Consider the following 26266-nt stretch of genomic DNA (forward strand, 5'->3'; position numbering starts at 1 on the left):
TACACCAGTTACACCAGTTACACCAGTTACACCAGTTACACCAGTTACACCAGTTACACCAGTTAGACCAGTTACACCAGCTAGACCAGTTACACCAGTTACACCAGTTACACCAGTTACACCAGTTAGACCAGTTACACCAGCTAGACCAGTTACACCAGTTACACCAGTTACACCAGTTACACCAGTTACACCAGTTACACCAGTTACACCAGTTACACCAGTTACACCAGTTAGACCAGTTACACCAGCTAGACCAGTTACACCAGTTACACCAGTTACACCAGTTAGACCAGTTACACCAGCTAGACCAGTTACACCAGTTACACCAGTTACACCAGTTACACCAGTTACACCAGTTACACCAGTTACACCAGTTACACCAGTTACACCAGTTAGACCAGTTACAGTTAGACCAGTTAGACCAGGAGGACTGGAGGGTTGATCTAACCCTTGGGCTGTCTTCGGGTCAAGGGAGGGAGGGAGGAAAGAAGGAAGGAAGGAAGGAAGGAAGGAAGGGAAGAAGGAAGGAGAGAGCAGGAGGAAAGAAGGAAGGAAGGGAGGAAAGAAGGAAGGGAGAAAACAAGGAAAGAAGGAAGGAAGGGAGAAAAGAGGAAGGGAAGAAGGAAGGAGACCACAGGAGGAAAGAAGGAAGGGAGGAAGGGAAGAAGGTAGGAGAAAAGAAGGAAGGAAGTAAGGAAGGGGGAAAAGAGGATGGGAAGAAGGAAGGAGAGAGCAGGAGGAAAGAAAGAAGGAAGGGAAAAAAGAAGGAAGGAAGGAAGGAAGGAAGGAAGGAAGGAAGGAAGGAAGGAAGGAAGGAAGGAAGGAAGGGAGAAAAGAGGAAGGAAGAAGGAAGGAGAGAGCAGGAGGAAAGAAGGAAGGATAATTAGGTCCCCTGTAAGGTCACGTATCCACTCTGCTCTGTGCATCAGTCTGTTGAAGCGATTCCATGTACTGTATTGTTGCAGGTGCTTAAGTTAGGCTTGCTGTCGTCTTTGCAAAACAGAAATTAGTATTCATATTCCTGATGTCACTTTAGTTTGAAATGCTGACATGAAAAGCCGAAGGCCACACCAGTCAGATCATGGCCCGACTGTCTTCTTACAACAATGGCAGCAGTTCTGGTCCTGACGTACCGGCAGCTTTCTGAGACCTGGCACGTCCTCCGTAAACAACCGCATGTGGAAAGACTTATGTTTCTCGTGCATGATGGGACTTATGTTTGGTTTATGCCAAACATAAGAGAAAGACCCAGTACTGGAGTTGAGGGGGGATGAGATGCGATCCCCCCCTGAAATAAAAACAAATCATCCCCCCTGTAAAACTGCCATCCCCCCTTTCCATCCCTTATGTCATTTCATCAATGAATGTGGTTTTACTGCTATTTCAACATTTAGAGTCATCACCAGAAAAATAACACCAGAAAAATAACTTATTTGACAATTTTCACCTGTTTCAAGTATAGCTGGGTATCATCACTGACCTCCCGATACGATACGATTCTGATACACTAGGTCCCAAGACGATACGATTTCCGATACGATTCGATATCGATATTCTAGTTACAATAATGGAATAACATGATCCTTCCATCGCTACGTCCGGCCAGAGAAGCCTCACCCTGACTGGTGAAAAGAAGCAGCCTGCTCACTCCTCAAGTAAGGAGGAGACTTGAGCTCAGTGCAGGGCCTCCTGGGGCTGTTAGAGGGAGCAATGTCCAGGACTAACTTAGGAAGGAGCACTGAGTGATAAAATGGGGGGGGAAAATCGGGATTTAAAAAAAAAAAAAAAAATATATATATATATATATATATATATATATATATATATATATATATATATATATATATATATATATATATTTTTTTTTTTATATATATATATTTTTTTTTTTTTTAAATCGATACATTTTCACTTGAAATAAGTAGAAAAATCTGCCAGTGGGACAAGATTTATCTTCTCATTACAAGGAAAAAAATCTTGTTCCACTGGCAGATTTTTCTACTTATTTCAAGTGAAAATCTACTTGAAACAGGTGAAAATTGTTGTTTTTTTTCAGTGATGAGTCTTGTTTTAAGTTTAATGAGATTTTTTTACTAAAATGAGACATTTTAACTAGAAATAAGACAAATATTCTTGTTAAGATTGTGAGTTTTTGCAATGATCCATTTTACTTATCCTGTGAAGGACAGAGTCATATTGATAAGTTCAGAAAAGTGTTTTTTATTGTTGTGTTTTGATGTATTTGATGTAAGCCCAGTGGATATTTAAAGCTTACAGAAGGCTGCATTTAACTGCTGCTATGTCATTCCTGCAGTATTTCTGCAGGTGTTTTGGTCACTGCTATTATTTGTAATATATTATATTATTTGTAATCAGCACAAATTATCTGTCCCCATATGATCAAATCCACCATCCCCCCTGATTATTTTTTACAACTGTAGCACTGCCCCCAGCCATGATAACTGATCCAAATCAAGGAGGTTTTTCTCCCCCTGGAGTTAAACCACAACTCTGATGTCGACGTGACATCGTCAAATAGGTGGTGAACAAGTACTTTGTAATTGTAGTAACGGACATGCATGTGTAAAAGCAGGTTTCATTTGTCCCAAGTATCTGTGTGCCACCACCAGTGCTTTTCTTCACCTCCGTCTGCCTCTCCTCCTCCCTCCTCCTCGGGGAGGTGATTACAGGCAGAGGAGCCTGCAGATGATGACTCACGCAGCCACGATGTTGTTATGACCACAGTGCCACCGGCAGGGTTGCAACATCACTGGAACTTTTACACTTGGAAAGTTTCTATGGGAACTAAGGCGACAAAGACCGCAGATTTGCAAGAATGCAGGCTAGCCTCTAGCGATGAACCTCCATCCAGATGATAAAATGTTTCAGCATAAACTTAGTCAAAACTATCACATCTAACCAGTGGCGGAGCGCGGGTCTCAGTACAGAGGGGGCGGAGCATTCTCCATGGGCCCTTATGACAGTCATTTTAACGTTCAACAACACCTCATCCTGCCCATCAAACAACATTTATTCTCACTTTTATTGAGCCAGTAAAGTCACAAACTTGTTCAGAAGAACACACGCACGCACGCACGCACGCACGCACGCACGCACGCACGCACGCACGCACGCACGCACGCACGCACGCACGCACGCACGCACGCACACACACACACACACCTGACAGCTGTCAATCACATGACGCTGAAAACTCAGATAGTCACGGACTGACTCAGTTCCATCTTTGATACAGCTTAAATACAAAAAAAACAACATAACTGGTCTAAAATGACACAATCTATTTAGATAAATATAGACACAGCGGTCTATAACATCATTTCTGAGCTCTAGAACAGAGAATAGACTCTAGTCTAGTTGACAACAACACAAAGCTCATTCAAATAGGCAGGTGGTCAAGAATACCACAACATTCTGACACTCTTCCATAAAACTTGACCCGAACAAAATAATCCAGGTAACGTGAAAAACAAGTCTGCCGAGTCTGCAAATTGCCTGTAACTGTTAAGGCTGATTTATGGTTCCGCGTTACACCAACGCAGAGCCTACGCCGTAGGCTCTGCGTTGGTGTAACGCGGAACCATAAAACAGCCTTAACAGCCAATCAGCGTTGGCTCACAGCCCCGATGCGTTCAGGACAGTTGTAAAGTAAGAATTAGCCTACACTGGCTGCACAATGCACATTTTATCGTTACAATGTACGATTATAGATGAACGGATCACACAAAACGGGGCCCTATCATTGGGCCCTATGAGCTTGTGGGCCCCGTGGCCACCGCCCCCCCTTACCCCCCCTCTGGCTCCGCTACAGCATCTAGCAAATTCAGTTTAATTTTTTACTCTGTGGACTCTTGATCATTTCTACGAACCCTGCAGATGACAGCAGGAAGATTAAAGCCACACTATTTGGATCCAAGGATTACGTCGAGTCAAGAGAACTTTTGACTTTCATACTTCATGCTTGTTTTATTCTTGGTGGCAGGCCTGGACTGGGACAAAAATTCGGCCCTGGACTTTTTGGTCCAGACTGGCCCACTACATTTCGCGCGCAGATACTGTGCCAACTCGCCCCGTAAACACGAGCCCTTATTAACACTACTATACTTAAAAATTTGGGTCACCAAATTGTTATTGGGTCACCAAACTTTTGGTGCCATTTGGGATCCCTTATAGTTTGTTGAGGGTGATGGTTTAAAAACAGCTGAAGGGTGTCTGGGTTGGGACGGGTGAAATAATCTATGGCAGGGCTTGGTAAGGTCATCTCTACAGGAAATGATGTACTGGGCTTGCTGCTGCCTATCATAAATCTGGACATGAAAAGTAGAGAAATAGAGTGGAATAAGTTTGAAAAAGATTACATGCAAAAAATGAGTCTGAATGCCAACAGAACTTTCGCTAGTTGGCTTAAGTATGGAAAAAAAATAGTATAATGATCTGAACAATAGACAAACACATTTTAAAGCTCAACATACCGACAATAAACCATGACATAAGAGGAAATACTTGTAATTTTGTATTAGTATCATAATATTTTGCATGGCTATACTGTTATGGATGCCAAATATTTATAATTTACCTAACATGAAATTAACTTTTTCTTACTGTATTTGACACAAACAGTTCAGTTTGTCATGAGTTTTCATAAGCATATGTCTGTTTGACAACTGTGCATCAATGAAAATGGAAACAGATGAACAGACATAGCCTATCTTATTGTTAAAGTTTTCATTTTGATAAATAATCAAGAATTTGCAGCATATTGCAATCTATTTAATATCACAAAAATATTGTGTAAAGACGTATATTATATGATATTATTGTATTATAGGACTTCTGGAGACCCCCCTAAATATAAATGCAGATGTTTTATTGTAACAGTAGTTAATCAGTGTTTTATTAGTTTTACTGCATAATGTGAAACAGTCATTAAACCATAAACACTGACTGAAAAAAATATGTAAAGCATATTTGGTATGTTGTTAAATCAATGTCCTTCATGAACAAATAGGACTGTGGGCAGAAGAAAGGTGCATGTTGATACTAATTAAGGAGACCGATATTTAGTGCTTTTATTTTGAAGGCGTCTCGCCGAGAAATTGTAAACATCCGGCGCTTCGGACTTTAATGGTAAAACTTTAACGCAGTAGAAAGTGTGTCTGAAGACTGTCATTGGTCCGGCCAGGTATTCTTTAGACAGGCAAGTCACTGGGCCTATGAGTGATGTGTGAGAGATCATGGCAGCCACTGGCGGCCCATTATTGAACGGCCCACCGGGAAAACTCCCGGTACTCCCTATGGCCAATCCACCCCTGCTTGGTGGGGGTGGGTCCTAGCCCAGCTGTCATCAGGGGAGAGACAGGTAGGCCTAGACTGGTTGTGAGCACATCCAAGACACGCAGCGACAGAGAGAGCACGCAAACGCCCAGGTTAAGCTGCTTTTAGCCCCCGGGCAACTACTGGCCCCAAACCTCATTCATAAGTGTTTCTAGTCACAGACTGGTAAAGTGATTCATACCATGTATAGTAGAGTTTGATGGTGGGAATCGTCAGGGGTATTTGGTTTCAGTTTCTAAAAGTCTGGAAAAGATTGTGATGCAATTTCAGACCTGGGGCCTCATGTACAAAGAGTGCGGCGCACAAAAAACGTGTGTACGCCACTTTCTACGCTCACGGCCGGATGTTCAAAAAGTGATTTGAACATGGAAAGTTGCGGTCTTTCACGCACAAACATGTCTGGCGTACGCACTTTTCTGAGGTTTTGTCAGTTAGTAACACTCACTGGTGAGGCAGTGAAGTGCAGAATATGAGGAAACGTGACGTTAACAATAAGTTCAGGACCACGTAAAGGACACGACAGTCCCGACATCACCAGATAAGTTACACAAGAGTGGAGCTGCAACAATCTCACAATCAACCACATGATCTGGACAAACAACTAAAGGAGCTCAACGATGGAACCTGCAAATCCTGATAGAGGAACCTGCTGATGATCAGATCACACCCACCTGCTGGTCCAGGACTAAGACTGAACCATCAGCTGGTTTAGTCTGGACCTGCTGGTCCAGGACTAAGACTGAACCATCAGCTGGTTTAGTCTGGACCTGCTGGTCCAGGACTAAGACTGGACCATCAGCTGGTTTAGTCTGGATCTGCTGGTCCAGGACTAAGACTGGACCATCAGCTGGTTTAGTCTGGATCTGCTGGTCCAGGACTAAGACTGGACCATCAGCTGGTTTAGTCTGGATCTGCTGGTCCAGGACTAAGACTGGACCATCAGCTGGTTTAGTCTGGATCTGCTGGTCCAGGACTAAGACTGGACTCGCAATGGCAAGAATCCCATTTCCATACAATCTGGGTCAAATACAGTATCACAAAAGTAATCTGCAACCATTCGAATGGTGAATCAACCCAATTTGACAATTCTACGTCACCATGCCTCCATTCAGGGCCTAGAATGATTAAAAAAAAACTATATTATTCCATCTCTAAACACTAGCCAAAACGACCTCTGAAGCTCTCTGTGGTGTCCAGCAGACAAAAATCTCCCTCATCAGACACAGACCACACCACATCAAGAAGCCAGTTATTTGTATCATTATAACAAAAATGTCAACAGAAAGGAAAATGAGATAACACCTCCCTCTCATCCACGCAGCTTCACATGAACGCGCAGTCAGGCAGGCGACACGGAGCTTACACACACACACACACACGCACGCACGCACGCACGCACGCACGCACGCACGCACGCACGCACGCACGCACACACACACGCGCACACACACACACACACACACACACACACACACACACACACACACACACACACACATACACATACACACAACCTTAGGCCCTGCTGCAGCCCCCTTTTCTCCTATTATTCTCCTATTTGCAATCTCCCATCAAAAACCCATATTTCTTACGCCATTATCTATCTGAGGGGACATTGTCCCATTTTTGAACATGCTTTTAGCCTTAAATTAGTTGTTTTCGAAGGTTTTAATATCCGTATATTATTTCGCACAAGATTTATTTTTATTCTTTCCAAAATCTTTATTTCCTAGGTTTGTTGTTTGTTGTTTGTTTGTTTCCTAGGGACGTCTCCCGTTGACTAAGAGTCTTTTAGAAATTATGTTAGGAATAAGTTTCAACGTAACCGTTTGTCTGCTATTTTAGCCAGCTATTTTAGCCATCTCAAGTTTCTTTCAGCTCATAAGTTTCCTTTTTGAGAGATTGGTTTTAGCGCTGATCTTGAGTGAACAATCGAAACTTTACTTCACAATGTCGGAAAACTGCAACATTGTCAATAAACAGTTTCAGTAATGAACATTAGACAAAAAACATTGGCCAAGACAACCATTAGACAAGACAGACAAACAAAAAATCCCATTCCCCCAGATCTATCGAGAGGAGTGTCTCTTACCTCAGCTGCCGACCCCACTCGAGTGAACGTGTAACATTTTACCATCAAAACAAAATCAAACCAAAATTGACTGTCAGGATGCACTGGAACACTGAGAAAAAAAAAACGTTCTACCGGAACCTGAGACAGAATAGTATGTGGATTCAGGTCAAATCCTTTTCACTTCTGGTCCATTTATATCACTTCATCTTATTTGTACCTCATTTTTAGTTAACCGTGAATGAAGCGTTCCAGTCTGGCATGTGATGCAAGAGTTTTCCTGCTGCAGAATAAAACAAAAAGTATAAATCAGCCCCTGCAACAGTGTTCTAACAGCCGAAAGTATTATAATGAAGCCTTTAACTCACTAACAGTTTGGCATTTGTAAAATTACCGACACTTATTTAATTTTACAATTATGTTCACGTAACTGGAAGTTCTTTATTCATTAATAATCACGTCTGAGAGGATACTGATTACGGGCAAGCAGCTACAACAGCATTTGGGTGTGTACCCACACGTCATGAATAATCTCTCCTGACATAATACTCAATTCCAACTTTTTTTAATAAATTACTTTATAATCTTATACAGACGAGTGTGCTGATTTCCTTCCCTTTGGATATTGTGTACACACACCTAAACAATCCAGACCTGCTGTTAAATTTGCTGTTAGTTGCTGTTGCTGTTAAATGTTCCTGTTAAATCTTTGAGGCGGTCAGGGGGTACTTAGGATTGTCTGCTTGATTAACGTTTCCTTTGTGGAAAAGAATTGTCGTTTTTTGGCAACAAAAAGTGAAAATTATTAGCTCCCACAAAACTACGGCGCAGTTGTCCAAAATACTGGTCGATGATCAGATTAATTATTACAATAAATGAAAAACAAGGTTCTTGTGTGTATGTGTATTTGTCTATTTTGGGTTCTCACGTGTTCTGCAGCTGGCCTCGCGTGTCTGCCGGACCCACGCCGGCTCTCTCCACCACCCCTAGTCAGTCTGGCCCCTCTTTTCCCGCTTCCCCGGCCTATTTCCCGTCTGTGGCCACGGCGGCGGTCCGTGACGTCACGGGCCCTCACGTATTCTGCCTCACATGCTGCACTCTCTTTCAGCCTTTGGAGGAATGCAGCAACACTCTCACCCTTTTCCTGGTGAACGCAGGCTTTCTGCCAGTCAAAAATGTCCTCTAGACGGCCAGTCTTTCCATTACTTTTCCTCATCTTTTTGATGGGTGAAATGGGTGAAGATGGGGGAGGGATGCTCTCACGTGTGGGGTTGTGGGCAGTGGGAGGGAAAAAGGGCACAACTGGTTGAAATCCGGGCGATGGTGCTTCTGCTTGAGGTCTGGGGGCTAGTTGGGGGGGGCGGGTGGGGCGGGTGGGGCGGGTGGGGCGTGTGGGGCAGAGTCCAAGTCCGGGTCCAGCTTCACACACTGGGGTCTGTTTGGGTGTCTGCCTCACTCAGCCACATTCCAAAGGCTTTCCAATCTATCTCAATTTGTTTTTCATTTTTCTTTTTAGTGAGTGATAACTGGTCCTCAGTCATCTCAAGTCTAACCTGCAAAGCCTCCAGCTGTCTAACGCTCAGGCTTCCTGTTTTTTGGAAATTTAAGCTGTCTGACCCACAGTTCCGACAAAGGTTGTGGGTTTTATTCTTTTCCATAGTTCTTGGAGCTGACAAATCTGGTCCCTCGGAAAAATTACTCTCAGAGGGTTTGTTTAATCTTGCCCCCATAATTGATTCTCTCAGACGTTTGCAAGTTTAAGTCTCACGAAAGGAAAACAATGGGCCACTCAAGGTTTACTCTTATCAGGGTTTGTGATGTCACAGAAGCCTGAACACTCGCGCAGCTCGCTGACAGAGATAGGAGGATGAAAAAAAATGAGAAGGAGTCAATGTTTAGATTTTACTGCACTCCCCATCTGTGAGTGCTGCATCTTTTAAATCCTACAGAAGCAGCTAAGGTAGTACTTAGGATTACCCGTTTGCTTCCAAATCTGCTTAAAGATTTTTAAGCACAATAAATTTAGTTTTGATTTTAGAATAACCACAATATGGATTATCTCTGCCTGCCCTGCCTCTCACCTGAAAATAGCTGGGATAGGCTCCAGCAGACCCCCGTGACCCTGCAAAGGATAAAGCGGATATAGATAATGGATGGATGGATGGATTATCTCTAAAACATAAAATAAAAAATAACACTGCTAAATTTTAATTTTAAATTTACCCTTTAAGTTAAACCGAATTCCAGACGCGTCTAGGGGGAAAAAAGCCGATTTGACTTTGTCAACAGGAAACACAGAGATTCCAACTTTAATTATTTTTCAAAATTATTTTTGTTCTCCAGACAGTCAAACTTGTTATGCCAGACATTAACAGACAGCTCAGAGAACAAAACACAAACTTTTCCTTCACCTGTCCTAGTATTTAGGCATCTAAGTCGCCCCCAGATCCAGCCTGGTCACTTTAGATTCCCCGAACCCAGAGCCTTCAAGTTCCAAACTTGAAGTAAGTCTACCACTCTCTGACACAAGGCCTTCGCCCGTAGGGAAGCTCAGGGTCCGGCACGTCTGGCGACACTACTGCCGATTCAATAGGTAGAGAGGAGACTGTCGCGCGCAGCTTATTTCGGCCGTTTCTTTTCTCAAAACTCACCCGAAAGAACAGCGAGGTGTTTCTGAAGCCACCGGGTTCGCTAGACCCCAATCGGTGAGGGGACTCTCTCAATTCTCCGGACGTCAGGCCCTCTTCTCGACCTTCACGTGATGGGGTAGTACGAGGTTTGTTGTGCGCTTTAATCACCTGCGATCCAGAGGAGAAAAGAAAAATCCGCTCACAGATGGGGTCCCTTCGTGGTCGCCAAACTGTGGTGGCAAAAATTGTTGTTCGTTCAATAAAGGTGTTCAAAAATGATTGTCAGGGCACACTAAGCTGTCTTTCTGGAGCTTTAATGAAAAGAGAAAAACATTCAATGAATGGAGGGTCACACAGTGCCGATCTGAACAGGCGCTCAGTCAGCCAGTAATGCCCTGCCGATGTTTTCAGCACATGCTATCTTATAGTTTCAGCCAGGCTGGGAACAAAGACAAAACATACATATCACCCTGACAACCATGCTAGGCTCTGTGTCAAAGGAGCATGACCTCATCAAGGAATGTTCACTTGAAAACAGGATTTGTGTAAACATTGTTATACCAAAATTTCCCATTACAACCATCAGCTGGTTTAGTCTGGACCTGCTGGTCCAGGACTAAGACTGGACCATCAGCTGGTTTAGTCTGGACCTGCTGGTCCAGGACTAAGACTGGACCATCAGCTGGTTTAGTCTGGACCTGCTGGTCCAGGACTAAGACTGGACCATCAGCTGGTTCAGGTACCAAGTGGATCCTTCTGGATCTCTGCCCTGAACTGGACCAGCTGCTCCGGTTCAGACCAACATGATCTTTCAGCTGGAGCTGGTACAGGTCGGACATCTCTGTCACCATGACGACCGTATCCCACCGGGAGGAGACCCCGGGGAAGACCCAGGACACGCTGGAGAGACTATGTCTCTCGGCTGGCCTGGGAACGCCTCGGACTCCCCTCGGAAGAGATGGAGGAAGAGCTGGAGGAAGAGATGGAGGAAGAGATGGAGGAAGAGCTGGAGGAAGAGATGGAGGAAGAGATGGAGGAAGAGATGGAGGAAGAGCTGGAGGAAGAGATGGAGGAAGAGATGGAGGAAGAGATGGAGGAAGAGATGGAGGAAAAGCTGGAGGAAGAGCTGGAGGAAGAGCTGGAGGAAGAGATGGAGGAAGTGTGAGGGAAGTCTGGGCATCTCTGTTGAGACTGCTGCCATCGCGACCCGGGAACAGATAAGCAGTGGAGAATGGATGGATGGATGGATGGATGGATGGACGTATATCATCATTCATGATGCAGAGTTATTCAGGGTTTATTTATGGTTTATTCAGGACCAACACACTATACTGAAATTTAGGCATATACCGTGAAAGGACACCAGACCACAGACAGCAAGGAGCAACGCAAAATATCCACCACTTGTCATTCAACTCAGCTCCAGCCATCATCACCCTCCAGATTTGTTCAGTGGAATATAAAAGTCAGATGTTAAGATGCTGGGTGTGGCATTACTGCTGAAATGGTGGTCAGCCTTTTAGGAGTAGGACCAGGCTTCTAATGGCTTTTCTATTGTTTTGTCTGCTTCCCACTCTCTGTTAGCAAAGAGCTGAAGCAGCTTCATTCTGACACTAATGCACCGATACACTCAGCCCTCTGCAACCACTTCCAGCTCGGAGGAACATTACGGCGGATAATTCCACCTTTCCTGTACAGCGACTTCTGCTACTGACTCACTGGCAACAGTTTAACACAGATCACGTTACTCCTTCCTCCATCACTGCCTCTACTTTACTGCCCGTGTTGTCAAACAAACGCTCAGAGGTTAAGCAGAAAAGATGTGCAGGTATTGATCTTTCTGCTTTGCACTTCATGCAGTAACATGCTTTAACCGTCAAGTTCCTCTGAAAACATACTGTAGAGCACGGACTTGTAGAAGGAAATTACTGTGAGAATAATGCAATCAAAGAAAAGGAAAGCTTACATTCACTTCAAACATTTTATGAGTCACTGTGCACAAAAAACAAATCAGCAAAAACTATAGATCAGCAAACATATCATGCCTACCTTACTTACATTAAAACTAATTCATGAAAACAGAAGCTTGTGGCCAAAAGGTATACAAGGACATAGCCCGTAATGTTAAAAAAAAGAAGGCATAAAACGCCCGGTTGTTATGAGGATAATGACAAAAATAATACTGAGCGGCAGGAACTCAAGAGAAAGAGTCTGCTCGGCTTACCGCCATCACGTGACCCCCACAACATGCTATCTAACTTGACAACCCGTCAATAATAACAAATGTACGGTAGATAAAGTAGTTTGACTGTATGAGTCAAATGACATTTAAAAAAATCAACCTGAAATATTAAATAAATATTAAATAAAAAAATTTGCCGTCCCTGACTCCCCCAGTCTGGCCTTCGGCAGGAGGGCCCCCCCTTATGAGCCTGGTCCTGCTCAAGGTTTCTTCCTCCTAAAGGGGAGTTTTTCTTGCCACTGTTTGGCTTAAGGCTTTTCTCCCACTAGGGGAGTTTTTACCTGCCATTCTTTATGTAATAATTGCTCTGGGGTTTATGTTTATGTTCATGTTCATGTTCTGGATCTCTGGAAATCGTCTAGAGACAACATCTGTTGTATTAGACGCTATATAAATATAAATATAAATTGAATTGAATTGAATTGAATTGAAATAAACAAGTCTCAAATAGCGATCAATTACTCACCAAAAGAAAGTTTCCTCCACCACCTCAATCCCCCACAACAAACTGAAAGCAGGTCTAGCAGGTCGGAAATCAGAGCTAAACACAAGCGTGTGCCTTTTACAGACGCGCATTTATCTCATTAAAATAGTCAAATTTCTAAACAATATAAATTGATATAAAACTATAGCCAATTTATTATATATTGGCTAAAGTTTGTAGCTTAAATACGACCAACTGGTCATGTGACCACTCTTTTTCAACAGAGGTGAATGCATGGGGCGTTAACGAGGCGTTCAATCAATGTTGATCAGAGCTGCTGGAAAAACACAATTCTCCAGTCTAAACAGAGACTGGAGACAGATTCCTATCTGAGTGGCAGCTCAGGTGTTTGTGCTACAAAGTTTTATTTCAACAACATACCACCTTCAAGTGAAGCACGAGTTTCCTTGTGTTTTGCCTTTTTTCTTCTCTTGCTCCTGATTTGTGACTAACCCGTTTTTGGATGAAAAGTTGAAATCTCTGCAAGGGCCTGCCTGCAGCCTCCTGATTGGTCAGATTTCGGTTGCTGCCAATCATTGCACGGCCAGATTACTCACCATTCAGATCTCTTTTCTCCCCTCCTCCTCACGTTAGTGCATATGCGCATCCATTACACATATGCGTTACCGGGCAAATGCATCCCCTCGCGCTAAATGCGGCCACAGCGCGTGTTCTGCATTTAGGGAGGGGCGGCACTGTGTACATAAGCCACTATGACCAGTACCCATCGGCATTCCACCAGTTTACCACAGGGATGCAGAGTAAAGCTGGGCATACACTGTGGGATATTTTAAATAGTTTGATTCTGCCCCATCTCACACTGCACGACTAGATCGCTGAGTTCAAAAGTTCACAGCCCACGATTTATGGTCTCACACTGTACGACCCGATGCTCTGATGCTCCGTCTGCTCACACTATACGATCATAATCCTCACGTCGGACTTCTGTTACTGGAACTGCAGCGTCAAAAAGAAGTGGAAGAGGAGGAACCCCGAAGTGGGACACCAAAGATGCTCAGCAAAAACAAACTGAAGATGCTCAGCAAAAACAAACGCGCTGCCTTAAGCCTGAATTATGGTTCCGCGTTAAATCGACGGCATAACCGTACGGTGCGGGTCACCGCGTACCCTACGCCGTAGACTCTGCGTTGGTGTAACGTGGAACCATAAATCAGGCTTTAGCAATTTGTGCCATTCTGTGTGGTGATAAATGAAAAAAGATTAGACAACGTCGTGATTGGACAAGGAATTGGCTGGGCAGACGTGGGAAATGTTTTTTTTTCTGCTATTAAAACATGATTTGTAATGTGAATTTACAACACTTAAACTACAAATAATAGTTTTTGACGTGACATCAGAGATTGCACATGCTCTCTGTGAAAGAATGAGTCCAATCGTGTCGTAGCTGCTTCAACTGTGATTCCTTCGAGAGGAGCCACCAGGATTTACAACACGCTTGATTTTCTTGCGAGCACACGATTTGTGATCGGGAGCTCGTCGTGAGGTGTTAATCTCTCGTCATGAGGTGTTAATCTCTCGTCATGAGGTGTTAATCTCTCGTCGTGAGGTGTTAATCTCTCGTCGTGAGGTGTTAATCTCTAGTCGTGATGGTGAGGTGTTAATCTCTCGTGGTGAGGTGTTAATCTCTCGTCGTGAGGTGTCAATCTCTCGTCGTGAGGTGTTAATCTCTCGTGAGGTGTTAATCTCTCGTCGTGAGGCGTTAATCTCTCGTCGTGACGTGTTAATCTCTCATCGTGAGGTGTTAATCTCTGGTCGTGAGGTGTTAATCTCTCGTCGTGAGGTGTTAATCTCTCGTCGTGAGGTGTTAATCTCTAGTGGTGAGGTGTTAATCTCTAGTCGTGAGGTGTTACTCTCTGGTCGTGAGGTGTTAATCTCTAGTCGTGAGGTGTTAATCTCTAGTCGTGAGGCGTTAATCTCTCGTCGTGAGGTGTTAATCTCTCGTCGTGAGGTGTTAATCTCTCGTCGTGAGGTGTTAATCTCTAGTCGTGAGGTGTTAATCTCTAGTCTTGAGGTGTTACTCTCTGGTCGTGAGGTGTTAATCTCTGGTCGTGAGGTGTTAATCTCTGGTCGTGAGGTGTTAATCTCTCGTCATGAGTTGTTAATCTCTCGTCCTGAGGTGTTAATCTCTGGTCGTGAGGTGTTACTCTCTCATCGTGAGGTGTTAATCTCTCGTCGTGAGGTGTTAATCTCCCGTCGTGAGGTGTTACTCTCTCGTCGTGAGGCGTTAAGATAAGATAAGATAAGATAAGATAAGATAAACCTTTAATAGTCCCACAGAGGGGAAATTTGCAGTTTACAGCAGCAAAGGGGATAGTGCAAAAACAAGAGGCAACAATAGAAAAAAGTAGTAACACAGTAATAATAATAACACACTATAAACACTATAAACAGTAAACTGGTATACAATAATAATAATAATAATAAGAAGAAGAATAAAGATAAATAATAAGATATTAGTATATGAAAAAGATAACAGACGGATATTTACAGATGGATATATATATACATAATTGCACGTTGCAGTGAGTGAAAGATTGCACATTATTTCCCTTATGTACATTATTGTCAGGTTTGTATGTGGTCTACTGTGAGCAGTGCTGGTTGTGTAGTCTCACAGCTGCAGGGAGGAAGGACCGTCTGTAGCGCTCCTTCACACACCTAGGGTGAAGGAGCCTGTCGCTGAAGGAGCTCTCCAGCGCTCTGAAGGTGTCCTTCATGGGGTGGGAGTCCTTCTCCATCATGGATGACAGCTTAGCCATCATCCTCCTCTCTCCCACCACCTGTACTGTGTCCAGAGAGCAGCCCACGACAGAGCCGGCCCTCTTGATGGTTTTGTCCAGCCTCCTTCTGTCTGCAGCTGTGATGTTGCTGCCCCAGCAGACCACTCCGTAAAAAATGGCTGATGCCACCACAGTGTTATAAAATGTTTTCAGGAGTTTCTCCTGCACACCAAAAGCCCTCAGCCTCCTGAGCAGATAGAGTCTGCTCTGGCCTTTTTTGTGGAGTGCAGAGGAATTAGTAGTCCAGTCCAGTTTATTGTTGAGGTGAACACCCAGGTACTTATAAGATGTCACCATCTCAATGTCCTTTCCCTGGATGTTCACCGGTGTCGAGGGGGATTTATTACGCCTGCGGAAATCCACCACCAGTTCTTTGGTTTTCCCCGCGTTGATCTGGAGGTGATTCTGCAGGCACCAGTCCACAAAGTCCTGGGACAGTTCTCTGTACTCGCTATCGTCTTCATCAGTGATGAGGCCGACGATAGCAGAGTCATCAGAGAACTTTTGAAGGTGACAGGTTGGTGAGTTGTAGGAGAAGTCAGCAGTGTAGAGAGTGAAGAGGAACGGCGCCAGGACCGTTCCCTGCGGGGCCCCCACACTGCAGACGACCATGTCCGATGTGTGGTCCCGTGTCCTCACATACTGTGGGCGGTTGGTGAGATAATCCAGAATCCAGGCTGTGAGGTGACTGTCAACCCCTGCATTCTCCAGCTTGTCTCCCAGAAGTGCCGGCTGGATGGTGTTGAACGCACTGGAGAAATCAAAGAACATGATCCTCACAGTGCTCCCAGGTTTCTCCAGGTGAGACAGGGCACGATGTAGCATGAGGATGACGGCATCATCCACCCCAATGCCAGGTTGGTAAGCAAACTGTAGTGGGTCCATTGCTGGGCTCACCATGGGGCGGAGATGTCGGAGGAGCAGCCGCTCCAGGGCCTTCATCAGGTGGGATGTCAGAGCCACCGGCCTGAAGCTGCTGAGGTCCTTGGGGTGCGGGTTCTTGGGAACAGGTACCACGCAGGATGTCTTCCATAGTGGTGGTACCCTCCCCAGCCTCAGGCTCAGGTTGAACATGTGTCCAACAATTCCGCACAGCTGGTCTGCACAGGACTTCAGGAGCCTGGAGCTGATGCGATCCGGACCTGCCGCCTTCCTCGCGTTCATCTTCCTGAGTTGATTTCTCACCTGGAGGGTTGTGAGGGACAAGCTGGAGCAGGGGGGGTGTGTATCAGAGGTAGTGGAGGGGGGTGGGGGGGTAGAGCAGAGGGCAGGAACAGTGGAGGGGGGTGGGGGGGTAGAGCAGAGAGCAGGAACAGCGGGGGGTCGGCTGTGGGATGAGCTTTGTTGTTTTGGGAGTGGAGGTGGGGGTGGGGGGGGAGCTGGAGGTGAAGGTGAAGGTGTCGATGACAGTGGGGGGGCTGTTGTTGAGCTGAAGGAGGAGGAGGAGGGGCAGGGGGGGTGTCCTGTAGAAGCAGATGAAGGGGGTTGCAGCAGTGTGAGCTGGGTTGGGGGAGGGGGAGAAGACTGATCAAATCTATTGAAAAACAAATTTAGATCGTTCACCCACTGTTGATCCCCCACAGCCTGGGAGTCTGGTTTCTTCTTGTGGCCCGAGATGGTTTTTAGGCCTTTCCAGACTCCTCTGATGTTGTTCTGCTGCAGTTGTTCCTCCATCTTTCTTCTGTAGCAGTTCTTCCCCTCCCTGATCCTCCTCCTTAGTTCCTTCTGAGCAGTCTTCAGCTCCTCTTTATTTCCTGATCTAAAGGCCCTCTTCTTCTCCTTCAGGAGAGCCTTTATGCCAGGATTAATCCAGGGTTTGTTGTTTGAAAAACACCTTATTGTCCTTGTGGGTACGGTGTTTTCCACACAGAAGTTGATGTAGTCTGTGATACAGTCAGTGAGACCATCAATGTCATCCCCATGAGAGTCACAGAGTTCCTCCCACACAGTAGTGTTAAAGCAGTCCTGCAAAGCTTCTTCAGCTTCGCTGGACCATCTCGTCACTGTGCGGGAGACAGCTGGTTCCCTGTGCACCAGGGGTCTGTACACAGGCAGGAGATGAACCAGGTTGTGGTCGGATCTGCCCAGCGGGGGGAAAGGTGATGAGGTGTATGCCTCCTTGGTGTTGGAATAAAAAAGGTCCAGTATTTTATTGTCCCGGGTGCAGCATGTTACATACTGGGTGAAAGTTGGCAGAGTGGAGGACAAAGAAACGTGATTAAAGTCTCCAGAGATCAGAAAGAGAGCCTGCGGGTGCTGTGTCTGCAGCCTGCTGGTGACTGAGTTCAGGGCATCACATGCTGCATCACTATTAGCAGAAGGGGGAATATATGCAGCCATCAGTATAACGTGCGTAAATTCCCGCGGCAGATAATACGGCCTCATACTAACAGCCAGCAGCTCAATGTCCTTGCTGCACTGTTGTTCTTTCACAGTGATGTGCCCGGGTTTGCACCATCTCTCATTCACAAACACCGCCAGGCCCCCTCCTTTCCTCTTTCCACTTTCTCTCGTCCGATCCGCCCGCACCAACTTAAATCCGTCCAGCTCCACCACCGTGTCTTGGATCGCCGCAGTGAGCCAGGTTTCTGAGTAAACCATCACGCTGCATTCCCTGTACTCCCGCTGATGCCGGCTCAGCGCCGCCAGCTCATCCATCTTGTTAGGGAGAGATCTTACATTCCCCATTAAAACAGACGGGAGAACAGGTCTGTATTTCCTCCTCCTGATGCGGCGCTGAGCTCCGGCACGGCATCCCCGTCTCCTCCTCTTGATCTCGGGGGGGACGTCGGGTCTCTCCCGTGGCGGCAGCAGCGCGGTGTTGCGGAGCGCCAGCAGCTGATCCCTGCTGTAAACAATAGGGCTGCTTGCGGGACCCCCAGACACGGACGTAAACGGCGAAAAAAGTAATAAAAAAGTTGAGATCAAGACGGCTGTTTTGGTCTCCATGGTGCAGAGTAATAAATAATATATACACACTTACAAAAAATAACAAGATTACAAAATTAAAGGAGAAAAAAAGGAGAAAAAGCTCAAAGGTGAGCAGGAGCTGCTGTAACGAGCTGCCACTCACGCGGCGCTCACTCACTTAATCTCTCGTCGTGAGGCGTTAATCTCTCGTCTTGAGGTGTTAATCTCTGGTCGTGAGGTGTTAATCTCTCGTCGTGAGGTGTTAATCTCTCGTCGTGAGGTGTTACTCTCTCGTCGTGAGGTGTTACTCTCTCGTCGTGAGGCGTTAATCTCTCGTCATGAGGTGTTAATCTCTCGTCGTGAGGTGTTAATCTCTCGTCGTGAGGTGTTAATCTCTCGTAGTGAGGTGTTAATCTCTCGTCGTGAGGTGTTAATCTCCCGTCGTGAGGTGTTAATCTCTCGTCGTGAGGTGTTAATCTCTCGTCGTGAGGTGTTAATCTCTCGTCGTGAGGTGTTACTCTCTCGTAGTGAGGTGTTAATCTCGTCGTGAGGTGTTAATCTCTCGTCGTGAGGTGTTAATCTCTCGTCGTGAGGTGTTAATCTCTCGTCGTGAGGTGTTAATCTCTCCTCGTTACCCCACGTTTACTGCATGAGGCACGACCAACGATTGGGTCGAAATCCGGCCCGATCCAAAAAATTGTCGCACGACTGGAAAATCGTCTCAAAACGAGCCGATAATCGCACAGTGTCTGCCTGGCTTAAGAGGAAACGTAACAGGTGGATTCTGAGATCTTTCTTGTGTCTCCATGCTTTCACCTGGACGTCAGCTAAGGTGTTGTGTTGGGCAGAAACCGGCTACGAAGTGCACCAACAACATCTGTAAATGATTGTGATTTCCCTTGTCGGTGTGTGTTTGATTTCAGGCGAATGATGCTTCAGGGAACACGTGGAACTGGCTGTACTTCATCCCCCTCATCATCATCGGGTCCTTCTTCATGCTGAACCTGGTGCTGGGCGTGCTGTCGGGGTGAGTGCCAGCCTGAGCCCGGCTTTTCACTACACTATCTGCACATTTTAAAGTCAGCTTCAACCCACTCTCCAACAAACCACAATAAGTCTTGGCTGGGAGGAAAATAAAATTATGTAAGTGACAGAATCTCTGCAGAGTTATTTTGTTGTTATTTTTAGCGTCTGTGAGCTTGTATGTGCAGAACAGTGGAACCAAATCTTCCCAAATGCTGCGTAACTGATAATTAGAAAGACAGCCGAAACAAAAATGCAGAATCTGTGGTAGTATGATACCATTCTGTACAACTGGACTGTGATTTATACATAAACACCAGGTCAGATCAAGAAGCTCTGAAAGCTTGTATATGCTCTGCAAAAACTAGAATATTTGTCTTATTTCTAGTTAAAATGTCTCATTTTTAGTCAAAAAATCTCATTACCATTAAAAAACAAGACTCATCACTGGAAAAAACAACAATTTTCACTTGTTTCAAGTAGATTTTCACTTGAAATAAGTAGAAAAATCTGCCAGTGGAACAAGATTTTTTTGCTTGTAATGAGAAGATAAATCTTGGCCCACTGGCAGATTTTTCTACTTATTTCAAGTGAAAATGTACTTGAAACAGGTGAAAATTGTCAAATAACTGACTTGTTTTAAGTGTAATGAGATTTCTTGACTAAAAATGAGACATTTTAGCTAGAAATAAGACCAATATTCCTGGTAAGATTTTGAGTTTTTGCAGTGTGAAGCTGCACTTCAAGAACGCCTCCGAGCCTCCGAGGTCCGTCCTCATGCAGCTGCTTTTATCCATCATGCTGAGAAACAGAAGCCTGTTGGCATATTTCCCAGTGCTTAACGTCACAGCTCAGAACAACATTAGAAATCCAGAACACACATCAGAAATATGTGGCGATCACTGTTGAGTGACAGGATACTGTAACTTGCACTCCAACATCCCTCTTTATACGAGTTCCAAATCACTTGCCTTTCCTACTTTAGGTGAATCCCACATCTGCGGCAGCTCCAATAAAACATTCATACGGTTTTACTAAAACATAAGTTCACCCTATTATTTAGGTCTCTCGCGCTGCTCAGAGCCTTCCAGTGTCACTCTGCAATATTCATCCCTCATGTATGAAGCAACACGAGACACTGGCTGTGATTTGTGTCTCTTCACCAGTGGCAGGAGCACCATGAGAAAAGGCTGGGATCTACTTACACCAGCTTATATGATCTTACAGCACAGTAATGATTCACTTGATCTATAGAGGGAATGCGGATGACAGAAAGTGAGTGTCAGAAAGACTGAATCTCAGAAAGACTGAGTGGCACAAAAACTGAGTGGCAGCGTAAACTTTCAGTTTGACGAACTGGAAAACATCTAAAATGGGAAAGAGCTGTTGTGCGATCGACTTTACTCATAGATTTTACAGAGTGCCAAAAAATAAGCTTAAGAGAGACAAATGGATTGCTGTAATTCACAAAAACAACCGGATTCCAGACACCGAAACGTGGATTTGTGGTTCCCATTTTGTATCAGGTAATGTTGGATTTTTGGGTAGCTAACGTTAAACGGTCAAATCATAAAGTTCGGTGTCCTCATCACTTTAATTTCTACAACAAATCCTGCCTTGAAGTCGGACCAAGCGTCAAGACTTTTGTAAGCCTTCAAGCTTTGCTTCGTGTATTTCCCCGGCGTAGAAATTAAGTCCATATAAATATCAGGAAACTGGATTGGTGTCCAAATATTAATGTCCATGGATCACTGGTTCTTGGTAACTGTACCAAATATTAATGTCCATGGACCACTGGTTCTTGGTAACTGTACCAAATATTAATGTCCATGGACCACTGGTTCTTGGTAACTGTACCAAATATTAATGTCCATGGACCACTGGTTCTTGGTAACTGTACCAAATATTAATGTCCATGGACCACTGGTTCTTGGTAACTGTACCAAATATTAATGTCCATGGACCACTGGTTCTTGGTAACTGTACCAAATATTAATGTCCATGGACCACTGGTTCTTGGGGTAACTGTACGGGTCACTTTCAAGTCCAACTGCCTTTAATTTAAGCTGATAATCGGCTGTTATCCCGTCTTCTCCACTAGTTGCAGCTGTTTTTGCTGATGTTTTACCACCAAGTGGGGAAGTGACATCGATGGATAGCCTCTATTATATGAGATTGCAACCAAAGCAATGTTATAATCTCCTACATCATCCAATGGTGTCATGTAAACTTGTTTGTTGTTATAATCTGCTACTGCTATTTAACGATAGTATTATTATATCGTTATATATAATAGTATGGTGATATAATTTGGTTATATGTTATAATATTTTATAATATTTATATTATATTAGGATATTACTATATTATTATTCTACATTGTATAATGCTACACCACTCTATATGATAATTATTTATTTGTTTAACCTATTTACTTTCGAATTAATATTGTCAATTTATGTATCTACTTTCATCACCTTATCTACACACACACACACACACACACACACACACACACACACACACACACACACACACACACACACACACACACACACACACAAACTGATGTCGTCTTCTGTTGTTGTTTGTACTATTTATGTTAATAAAAAAAAAATTTATGTTAATAAAAAAAAAAATAAAAAAATAAATCTGCTACTGCTACTACCGCTCCTACTACCTCTACTGCTAAATATTTAATCACTTTTCCAACTGTTGCTCTGCTTACTGCCCCCTATCGGTCACCGCCGGTATGAAGCGCTCTCCTCACGTACTACGTGAGCACCTTTGCAGTTGGTGGTGCACGAGAACGGACACGAACGCAAGCACCAACAGCAAGTATATCCAAGGCTTAACTGTGACATGTCACTTTCCTTCAGACCTGCAACTGAAAAATTATACTATTGGTCTGCACCTCGTCGTCTTTTGGATGATTTAACAGCTCAAATAACACAAAATCAGATTTTTTTCCACATCATACCTCAGTCACTTTCATATATGGTCTTAAATCAAATCCATATCTGATGTGTTCCAATACCACCTCAGTCTGAACTGTTGGACAGAATATCTGTCTTTGACCACTGTCACTACAGAACTGATTATGGTAAATTCATCGTGGGGGATGAGTTACTAAACTTTCTCTCTGTCAAAATTAAGACAATGAGTCAAGATGAAATCGTGTTTTTGGCAACAAAAACGTTTCACTCGGATGGGATAGAAGCCTCCAAGAAAGTTCTGTTTGATATGTGCCCCGCAACTACTCGGAACATATCGCATAAAGGTCAGCATAAAGACACAAACAACATCAAATTATGCCTTAAATTGCTGAATGAATGTGGGGAAAATATCCCTAGATTCGTCTCCCATTACCTGGAGGACCTGCCGCCAGTGACGTTTGACAGCATAGACGTTACTTCTCTGCTACGGAGAATGGACCAGCTGTATGCGGAGGTCAGCGTCCTAAAACGGGCTACCCAGCTCCAGACTGATGTATGTGATCAGGTCAGAGCCGACGCTTTGGAGATCCATGAACGGGTGGCTGCACTGGAGCGATCACCGGGAAGTAGAGCCGCTGGCTTGAATGCCCCGGGGCGGGAGCTCGAGAACCAGCAAACGCTGAACGAGGAAGCCGGTCGCGGCTTGAAACCAGCGGCGGCAGAGGTGGCTGGTTCGAGTACACAGCGGACCACGGGTCTGATCACGTTGGGGAGAACACCCGCATCTCACGGTCAAGGCCGGGCAGTGAGTGCCTCAGTGAGACCCCCATACAGTTTGGTGGTGAAAAAAGGCCGGCCCCAGCAAGGGTCGGGGATTGCCACTCACAGGGAACCGCGAACCGATGGATACACCACGGGACGGAGCAGGAGAGCTTTACTCGTTGTCGGCACCAGTGCAGTGAGTAACATCAAAACTGTGCAGACTAAACTTGTGACTGTGTTTGCGTCCAAATTCTCACCGGAGTTGGATGCTGTGAAACTTTCTGTTTATCTAAAAGATAAACTTATGCTTGGATAAAACTTATGCGGAATGTAAAGATGTCGGGGAAATGTACGCCCCAGAGCTTTGACCAGAGGGAGTGTTTGTTCGGCGGTCGGCGGACCGGACTGTCCTCCTAATTCAATATGCGTGTTGGATTCTATAACTGTCGGGGCCTGCGCCTTGGGAACAGTGCAGGAGACGCTGTCAGGCGCTCACATGTAGAACATTTGCTACAAGTTGTGACATTCTATGTCTACAAGAAACTTTTTTTATCCAAGCAGGACTTGGGATAGTTGAACTGTTTTAATGACAATTTTCATGGGGCTGGTGAGTCCACAACTGACCTCACTTTGGGTATAGTGAGGGGTAGGATTCTGGGAGGCGTGGCTATAAAAAAAACTGGACTCTGTGATAAATGTTATCAGACTTGACACTGACTGGTGCATTGCTGTGGAGTGTAGGGTAAACAACAAAGTGTTTATGATACTTAATGTTTCTACACTGTAGCGGAGCCAGAGGGGGGGTAGGGGGCGGGCGCTCCGGGGGCCCACAAGCTCATAGGGCCCAATGATAGGGCCCCGTTTTGTGTGATACGTTCATATATAATCGTAAATTGTAGGCTATAATTGCGATAAAATGTGCATTGTGCGGCCAGTGTAGGCTAATTCTTACTTTACAACTGTCATAAACGCATCAGGGCTGTGAGCCAACACTGATTGGCTGTAAAGCCTGATTTATGGTTCCGCGTTAAATCGACGCAGAGCCTACGCCGTAGGGTACGGCGAAGCCTACGGCGTAGGGTACGCGACGCGCAATGTACGTGCGCATCGCCGCGTATCCTACGCCGTAGGCTTCGCCGTACCCTACGGCGTAGGCTCTGCGTTGGTGTAACGCGGAACCATAAATCAGCCTTAACAGTTACAGCCAATTTGCCGACTCGGCAAATTTGCTGCCATGAAGGAGATGAGCGCTAAACTTTAAAAGAAGACTAAGCATGTACAAAGTTTTATGGAAGAGTCAACTACCATTTGTGAGTAGGGGTGGGTTAAAAATATTGATATATCGATATTTTATTGATATACATGTGTAGGAACGATTATCGATACATAAATCCAAGTATCGATTTAAAGGAGCTTGAGGCTCCTTTTAAGAAATGAGACTCTCTAGCGCCACCCTTCACCACGACGGCCATTGGGGGTACTGCAGCCAACAGTGAAGCCGGCACGGGAGAACGGGGAGAACGCGCATGCAGCGTCATGTGACGTCACATCCGCAGCCCAGCGCGGGAAATTCGGGACCGAATTGCAGCACATCTTGCAGCACACAGCCTGTTCAAGGCAAAGGAGAGATACACTAGAGGGCTCATTCTTTTGGGTTTGGAACGCTTCATCTGACATTATTACTAGAAAACTTAAAATGTATACGGATTTTTTTCATAAATCTTGCCACAATCCGGCCTCTCACCTCCACTGAGCTCAAGTCTCCTCTTTAACCTTAGGAGTGAGCAGGCCGCTTCTTTCCACCAGTTAGGGTGAGGCTTCTCTGGCTGGATATAGAGATGGAAGGATCACGTTATTCCATTATTGTAATTAGAATATCGATATCGTATCGGAAATCGTATCGTCTTGGGACCTAGTGTATCGGAATCGTATCGGGAGGTCAGTGATGATACCCAGCTCTATTTGTGAGTCAGTGGAACCTTCATAAATAATGTCTTTATCAGAATGTTGTGTAGCCTTGACCACCTGCCTATTTTAATGTGCTGGTGTTGTTGTCAACTCGACTAGAGTCAATTCTCTGTTCTAGAGCTCAGAAATGATGTTCTAGACCGCTGTGTCTATATCTATGTAAAACAGTGTGTGAGTGTGTGTGTGTGCGTGCGTGCGTGCGTGCGTGCGTGCGTGCGTGCGTGCGTGCGTGCGTGCGTGCGTGCGTGCGTGCGTGCGTGCGTGCGTGCGTGCGTGCGTGCGTCAGCAGCACACAACAGTCATGTGGAAGCAGCAGCGGGATGACCGGGGGGGGTGCAGGCAGGCGGAAGCAGCAACAGCAGACATCCACGTAGGCAGGTGGAAGCAGCAACGGGATGACCGGGGATGGGGGGGGGGGGGCCGGGAACACAGGCCAGAACGCAGCTCCCGAGGCTCCAGCAAACATGCAGGCTGGAGCCTTATGAATGCCTTATGAATGCCATCAGAATAAGGATAAATATTTGAATAGATTAGCCCTGATAAACTCTTTTATTTCAGATAATAAAAATGCTACTGTATATGTGGTTGATGATATGAATGCAGACCTCTCTGATAAACACTCTCTGTTTTCTAAGCATATGCTACATAAGGAAAACAATCTAATATTATGTAGTCAAATGTTGTTACCAGCTTAGAGCTTCACTTATATTAGTGAAGCCTGGAGTACAACATCTTGGCTTGATCATTGTATCAGCACTGCTGACACTCATGCTAGCCTTCAGTCAATGGAGGTTGTCTATGAGGTATCCATGTTCCTGTCACGATGGTGCTGGATGTGGACAGCCTTCCAGAGATGTCTCAAGAGGTGAATAGTGCCTGTAGGGCTAATTTAGATTGGTCCAAACTCTCAAATGATGATGTTCGGACTTACTATGTGAGAACTAATGAACTGTTTAACAATGTATATTTGCCCTATGATGCAATTTTATGTTTTGATGTGAATTGTACTGTAACTTCTCACTGCAAGGACTTATGTGCTCTCTATGACTGTGTTGTGGGGGCTATGTGTGAGGCCAGTAGA

General features: G+C 45.0%; 1 protein-coding gene across 1 annotated transcript in view; it reads left to right on the top strand.

Moving 5' to 3' along the window:
- LOC133450780 (voltage-dependent N-type calcium channel subunit alpha-1B-like) overlaps positions 1 to 26266 on the top strand; it is a 245093-nt gene that overhangs the window by 69474 nt on the left and 149353 nt on the right. Inside the window, 1 exon segment of the mRNA XM_061729657.1 lies at positions 19420 to 19523. Coding sequence (XP_061585641.1) covers positions 19420 to 19523 — 104 coding nt within the window.

This window comes from Cololabis saira, chromosome 9 (assembly GCF_033807715.1).
Source record: "Cololabis saira isolate AMF1-May2022 chromosome 9, fColSai1.1, whole genome shotgun sequence".
Lineage (NCBI taxonomy): Eukaryota > Metazoa > Chordata > Actinopteri > Beloniformes > Belonidae > Cololabis > Cololabis saira.